The sequence below is a fragment of the Anguilla anguilla genome, chromosome 6 (assembly GCF_013347855.1).
Source record: "Anguilla anguilla isolate fAngAng1 chromosome 6, fAngAng1.pri, whole genome shotgun sequence".
Taxonomy (NCBI): Eukaryota; Metazoa; Chordata; class Actinopteri; order Anguilliformes; family Anguillidae; genus Anguilla; species Anguilla anguilla.
This window is the reverse complement of record NC_049206.1, coordinates 44,570,504-44,582,981: the sequence shown is the minus strand read 5'-3', so window position 1 is coordinate 44,582,981 and position 12,478 is coordinate 44,570,504. Positions and strand designations below refer to the sequence as shown.

The following is a 12,478-nucleotide window of genomic DNA, read 5'->3' as shown; positions in this document are numbered from 1 at the left end:
TTCCGGAACGTTGAACTGTTGTAGACTTCCGGAACGTTCTTTTTCACTTTTGAATATTTTGGGATTTTGCCACTATATACTTTCACACAGTTTGTGATTATTTGGCAGTGTGCACAATGTGGATATGTCCTCCGCCTTTTGCAGCGTTCGGAAGTTCTCTTCTGCTGTTCGATGCAGAAAGTGCATTACTTAAATTGAATGCGGTCCTTCTGAACTTTAAAAAAATAAAAATAAAATAAAATTAGACAAAAAGACAGCAGCGGTGGATGTATGGGGAAAGACACGGCATTGTGATACACGCTGAAAACTAAGCCAGGTGAGAATTGTGGTTTTGGGCCGTGCTCTGTGATGAGGTTAACCTTGGGACGATTATGGTGTGTGACTGAACTCTGGTTCCTGCCTAATTGGTGAGTGTATCCGATAATCGTACACTGTCTGTGGGTGTTGAGTGCAAGCCTATGCGAGTGCCAACAAGTTTTAAGAGGTGGCAATTGGTGACTGTTTGCATGTGTTGCACCGGTCTGTGGGACATGAGTGGAATGTATTTCGTGGTTGATGGTTGAATGAATTGCACACACTAGAGGGCAATGTTGATTACAGCCGGCAGATCAGTCAAGTTTTGGAAACTGATTGCGGTCAACTGACTGGTCAACTTAAAATGCAAACGGAGTGTGATTAAATTGCGCTTGGCTTTCTGTATCAGATATAGAATGATATTGGCAGGAGAAGCAGTGCTGTATTAAGAGAGACTTAATGTAATGCATGCAAAAAAAAAAAAAAAACTTGGGTCTGGGCCCAAGGTGCTTTAACACAGGAGTTTTCAGTAACTATCCAATATTAAGAGAATTAATCAACTCGGTGTTCCAAAAGTCTTGACCTACATTGATTGACTGATAAAACATTCTCGATATTTAAGCAGACACTTATGCACATCTTCCCAGCTTGCATCGTTATAAGCAATTCATTTACAGCTAGATATTTTCCTTAATCAGTTCAAATTTAAGTACCTTGTGGAAGGATACAACGGCACTGTTCCAGCTGGGGATCAAAGCAACAGGCTTGGAGTGTTAAGCTCAGTTCCCTAACAGTTATTCCACTCTGCTGCACTGTCTGCAATGGGTGCAAAGCTTATTAGCTCAACAGACCAGCTCAATGTTGGGCAGCCTGCATGGGACACGTTTCGTATATATACTTAACTGGCACATTTACAGGTGCGCCTTTATATTCTCTCTCTACATTATACGATTACATATTTACACAGTTGTTATCAAAATCCCTGGAGCTGTAGCTAGAGATTAGTATGCAACCACAAGCTGTAGGTAACCAGGTTTTTAAGTTTGTGGCTAACATTTACAGTGATTGGCATTCCCTTATAAAAGAAAGCCGGAAAGTTGAACCAAGTCAGAGCAAATATAATTTCTGCTTGGTCAGGCTCTCCTGAAATGTCAGCTTCACACCGGAGACCCACCTAATCTCTGATATGGGGACTGTTTACACTAGGAAGATATGCTGCCTTGACATTTTTGCGTGTTCTCGAAACAAGCGTTTCAAGAAACTTTTTCATTTCTAGTTTTCCCCATCAGTGCTTTATTCAGGGCCTTGAAGCCGTAATCTCGCGGTTCAAGGTCTCCGTAGGGCCTGACAAAAGTTTATTAAGGCTTTTAACTCTGCTTCAGACAGAATTCAACAAGGGAAGACAAAATGTCAAGGAGTCAATAAAGGAGTGAGATTTAGCAGGAGTTTTCAGTACCGTATTGGAGCCATGCACCGTTTTGCATGGTGCAATAATCATGCCACAGCTGTAGTAGCTGATAGCCAATAACGGCGCAGAAAATGCAGGCCCCTTGTGACCCAGTTACGCAGAAACTGAAAGTGAGACTAGGCAAACGTTTATGCACGCATGTACACCGCTGAGTGCGTTTGAACAAGCCGTCGGGAAACGATGATAGCTATTAACTAAGGAAGGAGGGAAGATCATTAAGTTCCTGTTGGTGTGAAAATATGGACAGATGAGACCAATGACTGACAAAAGGCCCAAACATGCTGAGGTTCTGGACAAATCTCAAATGGAACTGGGCTAAGGGGAAGGAATGAACTAGGGAGAAAATACTGGGTTCACTCTTGCCCATTTTGTACATGGTGGAAATGTTTGAGATGACACGTGATATGACAGAACATCACATTAAACATCACACCAGAGATTTCAAATGTTTTTCATTTATTTCTTGATGTTTCCTAAAAATGGAGTGCAACACAAGCCGTTCTTTCAGAGGCTAATCTGTCAGAAGAGGGGCATTCAGCAGCTGATTTGACAAGAGAGAAAAGGGGGCGGTCACTACAGCTGCTTCAGAAATCCAGCTGGAGCTGCAGAGGGGATCCAGCATTGTTACAGATACAAGTCTCTCCCTCCACACCTCTAGAGGGCGGTACTCTGCTGTGTAAAATATATATATACAGGTCAAGGGGGAGCTCTTTTCCTCTGGAATCTATGGCAGTTCTGGAGCGCTAGCGGCTTCCTCTCTGTGCACTGGGACTGGCAGCTGATGGAAATGCTCGATTGCTTGAGCAATTTTTTCAGGGCAAATGTTGTAGATTGGGTGAGTTGGTGCCTAACAAAATAAAGGAAAACATGAGCATCACATACCATTTCCTTGAGATAGCTTACCGGAATCTACATTTCACAGTCCCTCCCTCCTGATTAAATATAAAAAATGTGTAAGCTAGTGATGGTACTTCAAGGCTTCACGGTCCCCTGGTGTATCATCAAAACTTGTTTGAACCAATAAAAAAAAAAATTTATCCCCAGGTAAACCATGACTGGTATGGTTAAACACGAAGCACAAGCTCCACCCATTTTGGAATTTCATGAAGCCTAACTATCCCTTCATTAGAGTACACCCAAAAATATAACATCTAGCAAACATCTTGTGGAATGCTAGTTACTCCAGCTACAGGATGACTGATCTCATTCTGAGTCTAAACTTTCCACAGAAGGAATAGAAGGCTGAAACTGGTTTCACTTTCCACCAGTCACAAAGTTTCCTCTCATCTCAATGTAAATACTTATGATACGCTCATTCATATGATTCAACCAGCTTATTGGTCTAATTAACTGATAAACTCATCACATGCAAGCAAAGTGACATAGAAATCTGAAGGTCCATTACGGCTCCTTAGGTTGACCTTGGACCGTTGCTTTCATACCATAGTCTAATGAGCGGTTGAAGTGCATGTGGTTTGACCACGAACGTATTTGAGCCATTAGGAAGATCTTACCAGTCTATTCTCCTCTTTGCCCACGATGTGCTCGTGGTGGAAGTCCTTGCTTCCGAAGTGTTGAGCGATGGAGAGCCCACTCAGGCAGTAACAGGTGTGATAAAAGTCCCTTGACCTGTAGGAATGGAGGTGAACCGTTTTATCTACAGAACCATTACTGCCCCGAAACTCCCTTGTCACACAGTGGTCTGAGGCCAGTCTGCTCTTCTATGGGAAAATAACATACACTAACCAACCCCCAGCGGAACATCATTGACCGATAATGAATAATTTACTGCATTGCTCATGTATGTGCATTAAAGGAAAAATTCCCCCATTTTGTAGAATGCACATGTTATTACTCACGTTTCTTGTAGTGGTAAATGCCATATATTGCTTGATTTATTTTCATAAGCTTAAAATGTATATTTTTCAACATTCCTGAAATTCTTTGGAAACCGGGTTTTCCGTTTTGGCAGTGTAATACAATTCCCATAAATAAAGTGCTTAATCGTAACATAACAAAGACTTTGCAATGAACTATGGGAGTTTGAGGCATGGAAAACATGGAACAGGCTTTTAATGCATCGTCACGTACGTTTGTTTGGATAATTTTCCCTTTAATAAACACTATAAATACACAGCGAGTGCAAGAGAAATTGTGTCCCCCTCCATCACAAAATATGTGACTGTAAAATATGGAGTATTAATGTGTGCACCTCTACAGTACGAGTAGCACCTGTGTGTGTGTATCGGTGTTGAATGAGTTAGAGCGAGCCGAGTGTTTGCGCTAAGCGCTAGCCCCACATAACGACACTCACTTGCCGGGCTTGTCCAGGAGACCTCCGGCGGGGTTTTGGCAGCAGATCAGGATGTACTCTTGCAGGGCCTGCTGATCAAACATCCAGTTTCTCATGCTGAGCGTCGACTCCCCTGCAACCACACCGTCCTCTCACCGTTAACATTAACAACTGCACTTATGACAAAACCCTTACAATCGCTCTCCATTACCTATATCAATTAAAACTATGTTACAATCACAGTTAGTCAGCTCTGGTGACTAGTAGGCTAATCGATTACAACTCATCAATTACACACGTGTACACAAGTTAAACTGGGATGTGTGTACATGTGGAGATTACAGTATAATGTGTGTCTACAGATGACAATGAATTGTGTGTATACAGGTGACAGTGAAGTGTAAGTGTTTGAGTATGTAGAGGCACACTGAGACGTGATTGTGTGTGCAGACAGCGGAGAGTGTGTGTGTGTGTGTGTGTGTGTGTCGGTGCGTATGGCCACGGGGCACCTTCTTTGAAGAGGGCTCGGTGCAGCAGGGGGAGCAGGCCCGCCTGCCAGAAGGAGTAGCAGCCGTCCACCAGCTTGTTACAGCGGCCCTGAAAGCCTCCCTCGAAGCGCATCTGCCTGCTGGTCACCCAGCGCTGCACGCGACAGAAACACACACACACACACACACCAGCATGAGCCACAACATACTGCTGTCGTGTCATACAGCAGTACCTCGTTGCACCACAAAACCTGAACGTGTCTGAGAGGATGCTGAACACAGGTATAAAATACGGTCTGTTGGCCGAACACAGGAATTAAGTCTGTTGGATGAACACAGGTATATAGTATGGTCTGCCGGCTGAACACAGGTATATAGTAAGGTCTGCTGGCTGAGCACAGGTATATAGTAAGGTCTGTTGGCTGAATACAGGTATACAGTCAGGTCTGTTGACTAAACACAAGTATAAAATAAGGTTTCTGGCTGAACACAGGTATACAGTAAGGTCTGTTGGCTGAACACAGGTATATAGTAAAGTCTATTAACAAAACACAGGTACGCAGAAAGGCCTATTGGCTGAACACAGACAAATTCAGACGTGCTGGCCAGACTCACCAATAGAGATTTGAGGTCCAGCATGTGCACCTTGTTTAAGATCATCATGGCTGCCATGCCGCAGAAGGTGTACCCCCCGTGGGCCTCCAGGCCCGGCACCCCGCCCAGACCGCCCTCCCAGTTCTGACACCTGTGAGCGCCGTGAGAGACATCACCATCATCCGCACCGGAGGTCTACTGTCCTGTAGGTTTTCACTCCAACCCTAACAAAGCACACCTCATTCAATAGCAAGAGATCTTGTTGTGCTGCTAATTAGCAGACTGGCCAGGTGTGCCAGATTAGGGTTGAAATGAAAACCTACAGGACGGTAGGTTTCCAGAAACAGGGCTGGTTACCACTGATCCACACCATCGTGATTATTGTGCACGGGACACAAATGCATTTTCAAAAAAAGCAAATAGCATTTGAATTCTCAGGTGAAGGTGTGTAACGCAGCGTTGCAGCCTCACCTGAGGATCCAGCTGGGCGTGCCCTCGAACAGCGTGGGGTTGATGATGTTCGTCAGCGAGGCGACCGACGCGGCGCAGTAGGCGCTCCTGCGGGAACGCAAAAGAACCGCACGCTCACAGACCGGCGCGAACACGCGAGGCGACAGTCGGCAGCGTGGTATAACGGGTAAGGAGCTGGTCTTGCGACCCAAAGGTCACCGGTTCGATTCCCAGGTAGAGCACTGCCGTTGGGTTGTACCCTTCTGCAAGGTACTTAACCTGCATTACTTCAGTATATGTCCAGCAATACAAATGGATGCAATGTGAATGCTATGTAAAAACTTGTGTAAGTCGCTCAGGATAAGAGCGTCTGCTAAATGCCTGTAATGTCATGGAAGGTAATGACAGTCGCGCCGAGCCCGATGAGCAAAACCACGGCGACGGACCTCACCTGACGTCCACCTCCCCGCCCACGTGCATCACGAAGGAGCCGTCGGGCTGCTTCACCGAGTACAGGAAGTCCAGGAGCGTCTGTCTGTGAGGGGTTCAGAGAGAGAGAGAGGCTGTTAGAGCGGGAGCGGGCGGTGGGCGGAGCCAGCAGGGGTTTGGACGGCGCGGGCCGCACCTGTTGATGACGTCGTAGGCCTCCTGCGTGCCGATGATGCAGAGGGCGTTGACGGCGGCGTACGTGGGCGCCAGGTGTGCGTGCTGGCCGGGGCCTCCGGCGAAGCCTCCCGTCGGGGACTGACAGCGGGCCAAGAATCCGCAGACGCTGGAGCACAGAGGGGAAGAGGGCCGCTCGTAAATCTGCTCAGAGACCCCCCCCCCCCTTCCTGCAGGGCCCCTCAGCTTCCCCCCCTTGAGGGACCCCTCAGCCTCCCCCCCTGTGGGGCCCCTCAGCTTCTGCCCTGGCAGGACCCTTCAGTTCCCCCCGTAGGGCCCCTCAGCTTCTGCCCCCTTGCAGGGCCCCTCAGGTTCCCCCTGCAGGGCTGCCACCCTACCCCGATCCTCCAGGCAACCACATCCCACGTCTCATCAGCCGCTTCATTATTAATGTTCACAACCGTGGTTGGGTAAGTGTATCTATTCATCTCTGCATAATCCTTATTCCAGCCACTGCCCAGAATACACTAGCGGCAGTGCAGTACCTACGGCAAGGCACAAACTCCAATCCGAAACCCCGGAAAAGGGGGGTGTTTTTCTGCGCAAGACGGACAGGCGGGCGTGGCGGTACTCACTCCGAGCAGATGGAGGCGGGGACGGGCTCCTCCAGCAGCTCCAGGCTGTGCAGGATCCAGTAGCAGAGCCAGGGCCTGCTGGCGTCCAGGCACTGTGAGAGAAAACCCAGGCGCGGTCACATGGGCGGCAGTGTAGTATAATGGGTAAGGAGCTGGTCGTGTAACCTAAAGGTCACAGGTTCAATTCCCAGGTAGGACACTGCTGTTGTACCCTTGAGCAAGGTACTTAACCTGCATTGCTTCAGTATAGGCTATATCCAGCTGTATAAATGGATACAATGCAAATGCATTGTACACATGACGCAGTGCGTCCGCGCCAAGCACCGCACTGGCCGCTGCTTTCCTTTCCTAGTGTGAAATTTGGTCGTGTTCGTCGAAGGGCCTACCTCATAGGCGTCCGAAAGGTGCCGCAACCCTTTCTTCAGATATGCGTAATGCTGATCTCTCAGTAACGTAGGTCTAGAAAAAGGGAAGTGCCTTTTTAAATGTACGTATAGGTACAGGCCAGCAAACATAACATTACTGGAGAATGAAGAAATAGTGATTCATCTATACGTACACACTAGTATTCATACCCTTAATAATCATTAAAAATTTGTTTGTAATATCGCATACAAAAGCTTCAATCATTTCAGCAAATATGAAAAACAATGTACTTAATGATTAATCTTTTTTTTACCACACCATTTATAACCACTATGAATACATTTAGTTAATAATTATGAATTGGCAATAACAATGGATAAGAGCTGCTACAAAAATATAGCCTGTAATACCCGCTAGTTCTGGTTCTTTGAAAACAAGCAGAGAGCGGATGAGCTCTCGTCGACACAGTTAACCCTTCGAACTGTACAAACGAGGCCCTGGCTGTGTAAAGATGGCTGAACTCCAGCTCCACAGCTGGACTGCTGGTGAGACTGAGAGGGGCCCGGCGTCTGACAGTAGTACGTCTGTCAAACCAGGAAACTATTATCCTGCTTTCAATGTCAAGAAAAACAAACAGACTTCACCCTTCAAAAAGTAAAGGTGAAGTCTACGGACTACTCAAAGACTCCAGGACAAGGTAACAAAATGGCTCTCTTATACAAAGAAAGGGAAAAAAAACTAGGTTGGACTATCAATTTGTTCAGCATTGCAATCCTTTATTTAGGCCTCGGCACTTGAACATGAGGTAAAAACACACATGAATCTACCCAACTTGAAAAGTAGTATAAAGTGTTTTTCCATTTTTCAATATTAATTTTTCTTTAGCAGACTTACCTTCAAATATTGAAACAAAACATAAACTGATCTGTTCTAAGCAGACCGCACGTTAACCGAGTAGCTTAGGAGGACTGTTTCCTCCAAGGCTACTCAATTCATAAAGTGAGTCAGCGAGCCCCAATGCCATGTCCTTTTGCCGGGTGCTTTAACCTTTCCATTTAATACCAGGGGCTGGAGAGTGGGGGTTCTCTTAATTGGGCACGCGGTGGACGTGCTGGCGGTGTTTGGTCAAGGTTCAGCCGCTTGCATCATTATCTGCACCCCTCGCAGGGCCAAATATCAAACACAATTAGCCCCCAAGTGTGTGGGGGGTGGCGGGGGGGGGGGGGGGGGGGGGGGGGGGGGTCACTGGGCGAGTCATGAATGAGGCTCCGCACCACTCACAGATACCAGCCTGATCATTCTGTACTCGGGTGGAGCAAACCTCAGTACTTTCAAGTACTTTCGTTTCGGTTAAACTGAGTTCTACTCGTAATGACTTTGTGCTTCAGCTGAACAGGCTCTAGGTGTGTGTATAAATATAAAGCTTGTAAAATCTAGGGGTTTGTGTGTGTGTGCATGTGTTTCAATATCAGATGTCAACCCTAATACACTGCATACATTCAGAAACACATTTCATAATTTCATATTCACATTCTTTTCCCCACTCTGTCCAAAAACAGTCAGCACAGATTCCAAATTTCAAGCTCCCTGCCCGCCCAAATTCCAAGCTCCCTGCCCGCCCACAAATGATGAAAACATCAAATGATGAAAGAAACAAGATACAGGGCTTTCTAGCAATGTACTAACAAAGCAAAAGGCTTGGCTTTAATGAACACTTAATTCTGCAGTGCCTACTAACCCAAAATGTCTCATTAAAGATAAGTTTGCAGATGGACAAAGTCAACGGGGGGTTTTTAAAAAAGCCCTGTAGGGGAGATACCACTTTAATAACACTCACACTTTATTTCATCATATTTTTCTCTCATTGGAAAATAGCTCAGCACACTAGCCAATGTTTCAACAAAGCCTTCCTTGAGGGAACGCTAGTGCTTATTTTGCTTATAAGTGAAATTAACTTTGTAGTGTTATATTAAATAGATTAAATTATTTTGATTTATTATAATTATTCCTCTACTGTAGCAGAAAGGTACTGGTATAATCCCTGCCAATCTCAAAATACTGTGGCAGACAAATATCTTGAAGTATCTGCACAGACATGGCCTGAGAACCACGAGGAAAGAAAACACTTTCCTGCAGTACTCCCTGGTTTAACAGAACAAATAAACACAGTCTAATAACTCTGATATGGCATTGCTCACATTCTGTATCTCGGCTCATTAAACATAAACGTCGCCATGGAAACCCCAACCTAGTCTGATATTACCGGTGAGATAGGCACAGAGGGAGATGAAGACTGCGCGGGAAGAGGATGACCAATTATGAAAGGTCAGCGAAAGCACTGTAAGGTGCAATTAAACAAGGACATGCACCTGTTCAGTAAAGGTTATCGTATCGGTTTTCACAGATACACCATTTCAGCAAATTGAACGCTATTACGAGTAAGATTTTCATTCAACTCAATTTCACTGAAAGGCTGTATGGATACAAAGAGTGGCGCGGGTACTGAGGGCCTTTATTTGAATGTGGTTTCGGCTTTTCTCCGTTTATATAGTGTGTCACTGTTTATGTATAAATAAAGTGGATTGATCAATGAAATCTGACTGTTTTCCCCTTTCTGAATGAATGATGCCATTTGGACAGACAAAAATGGTTTTCAGGGACACCAGTGAGTTTATTATATTTCAACCCAACAAAGTGAAAAACAATTTGCAGTGTTATCCGTAACTAGCGAAGAGAAAGCAGAATGTCATAGGTTAACCACTCTTGCACAATAACCACAGTATTCCAAAGCAAGTTTGAGAAGCTTCCTAAATAGCCTAATTCCTTATATGTTTTTCCTATATTCAGATGCATCCTTTCATTGTTCTGATGAAGTGTACAAGTCACATTAAATAATGCAAGTGTTTGATTTAGCTAAGCTCATAGGCTATGTACAAAACCCTCCAGCTAAGCTGTCAATATGTAGCAACTGAGTCAAGTTATAATTCCTAATATCTTTGAAGCCATGTTATCAATCAAGAAATAATTACATTTTGACACCTCAAAAACTGAGAATATAATGCAAAATATTTGATATAGCCTATCTCAAAACAGTGCATAATGTAATGCAGCATTTCCTAAACGTGTTTGCTAAAATGGCACCCTATTGTGATCAGGCTAAATCCTCTGGGTCTGAAACTATCAAACCTAAGAGATGAAACTGTAGTGGCTTTGAATCCAAACTTTACTTACTGTGATAATGTGTGATTTTGTTGGTATACACTGAAAACCTCTTGGACACTGCGTTCCACTTTTTTCTGGATAACAAACAGATGTGGAAGGGAGTCAGACATAAAACATAAAATGCTAACTTTTAATAATGAACACACCAGCACCATGCAATTATGATAGAATGATTCATTACAATGCCTCTAACATGCAACCAACGTTCACAAAACGCAAGGAACACTTATTCATAAAAATGAAAACGAGAACACAATAGTGGATCAGGACTGAAACGGAACTTTTCATTTGACTGAACAAACGAGACCACTATTGAATGAAGACATTGAACAACGGGGCAGATGAGGCTAACAGGGTGACTGTCATTAAAGAACGTCAACTGCTTCGCGAAGCTCGACTAAAATGAGGCCAAAGTAAACAAAAATGTATGTCCTCATATTTGTTGAATTGCAATCATAATTAACAATAAAAACGAGGACAATTAAGCAGCAATTATAACTATGAAGAGTTTAGACAATGACGTCCAGTAATGTAAATGGGATATGCAAGTTGCAGCAATGAATCAGCTAGCTAGCTAGCTGTACATTTATTCAGCCAGCCAGGCTACAATGCTGCCCAAACTGACAACAAGCGAGCTCTCCAAATAAAAAAACAATCTCTCGCTAATCTTACTACTGAAGGTTGACTTTAGCTAGCACCTAAAGTCAGTGGAACAAAACAACTAATACTACGGAGTGAATTTATGTCGCTAACTTAGCGAGCAAACTCCATGTCTGAAGTCGCGGTGGCCTTTGCTTACATGTATCTAACTATCCAGATAGAACTCACTCTTTCTACGGAACGATCCACAAGGCGAGATGATATTAGCTAAAATCATACAATATTACAAGCAAAGTTATTTATCTCTCTCAAGAAAACTCCAAAACATTAGCAAGCAAGCTAACAACCTAGCCTCCCTACTGAGGTTGCTAGCCGCCAGTCCTTGGCAAGCATGTATATAGTTGAGCCAGCAAAAAAGACATCCCGTTTAGTGTATTTGGTGTTGGTAGCTAAAGATAGCTAGCTAACTAAGATCCAGCAAACGCAAAAGTTGTAAAGCAACGCTAAGTAGCCTGATAGCTAATCCAGCTAATCGCTAGTGTCGATGGGAAGCTAGTTAGCAGACTCACCTGTTCTACTGAAGTCACAGTTTCCACATTGTCGTCCTTAAATAATTCTAAGGCATGTTGATCACTTAGACAGCGTAAAGGTGTGAATGAGCTATCCATTATAAAACAAAACTAATCAATATTCTTATGCGCAAAATGAGTATCCAAAGTTAGCTAGCTACCAAGCTACTATTTGGCAACAACAGTAAATCCAAAAATCTTATTTTTCGCTACCTCCCCATGCCCTGGCAGTTTTCGCGTAAAGTCGAAGAGGCGGAGATAAGTGACAGTGCAGTACGGCAAGCCTATTGGCACAAATGTAAAGCGAACGTATTGAAGTTCATGGACGAGTGATGCAATTGTAAACCGTACAGCTAATAGCAAACAACAAACTTGCCCCAGAATTGTATTGTCAGATTATCATTTTATCTTTAATAGCTGAATCAAGACCTAGTGGACCCATTATGTCAAAATTAAAATACTGAAACTCTCAGGTCTCAGGAGGGTACAGAAAAAGTCTAATAACAACCTGTCCAGGGCAAAAAGAGTGATGGACCATTCCTCAAATACACATAACAATACAGCTCAAATACTAGCACAGACATAACTGAACAAACATTCGTTGTCCGTTCTTGGACAAAGTGTATGATTGGTGGATGCGTTTTATTGGCTAAACTCATTATTATTATTATTATTATTATTATTATTATTATTATTATTATTATTCCTTTGTTTACTTATTTTAATTTTTTAGACATGGTAGCCAACATCGTGAATGCAAACGCTAAAATATTATAGACTACACGTTAGACCTTCGTCAAATTAAGAATAATACTGTTTAGGTCAGGTAACATTCGATTAGCCCTCCCATCCCTTCCCAACTCCCCACCCATTTTTGTGTTGACTTGACAATGATG

The 12,478-nt window shown here is 43.9% G+C and overlaps 1 protein-coding gene across 1 annotated transcript; it reads right to left on the bottom strand.

The window, feature by feature from the left end:
• Nucleotides 1–2,201: 2,201 nt before the first annotated feature.
• On the bottom strand, nt 2,202–11,848 carry fntb (farnesyltransferase, CAAX box, beta). The gene is made up of 12 exons (XM_035421882.1): nt 11,583–11,848; nt 10,423–10,487; nt 7,212–7,284; nt 6,826–6,917; nt 6,213–6,359; nt 6,039–6,122; nt 5,609–5,695; nt 5,159–5,288; nt 4,565–4,697; nt 4,077–4,188; nt 3,277–3,391; nt 2,202–2,609 (listed from the first exon to the last, which is right to left on the bottom strand). Exons 1-12 carry the CDS (start codon nt 11,679–11,681, stop codon nt 2,487–2,489), a joined length of 1,260 nt encoding a protein of 419 aa, XP_035277773.1. The 5' UTR covers nt 11,682–11,848; the 3' UTR covers nt 2,202–2,486.
• Between the last annotated feature and the right edge of the window lie 630 nt (nt 11,849–12,478).

Coding starts and splice junctions, on each gene's coding strand:
- fntb (XM_035421882.1), bottom strand. CDS start 11,681: ATGGATAGCTCATTCACACCTTTACGCTGTCTAAGTGATCAACATGCC. Junction 6,123..6,212: donor GCCTACGACGTCATCAACAG/GTGCGGCCCGCG, acceptor AACCCCTCACAG/ACAGACGCTCCTGGACTTCC. Junction 5,696..6,038: donor GGCGGGGAGGTGGACGTCAG/GTGAGGTCCGTC, acceptor GCGTTCCCGCAG/GAGCGCCTACTGCGCCGCGT.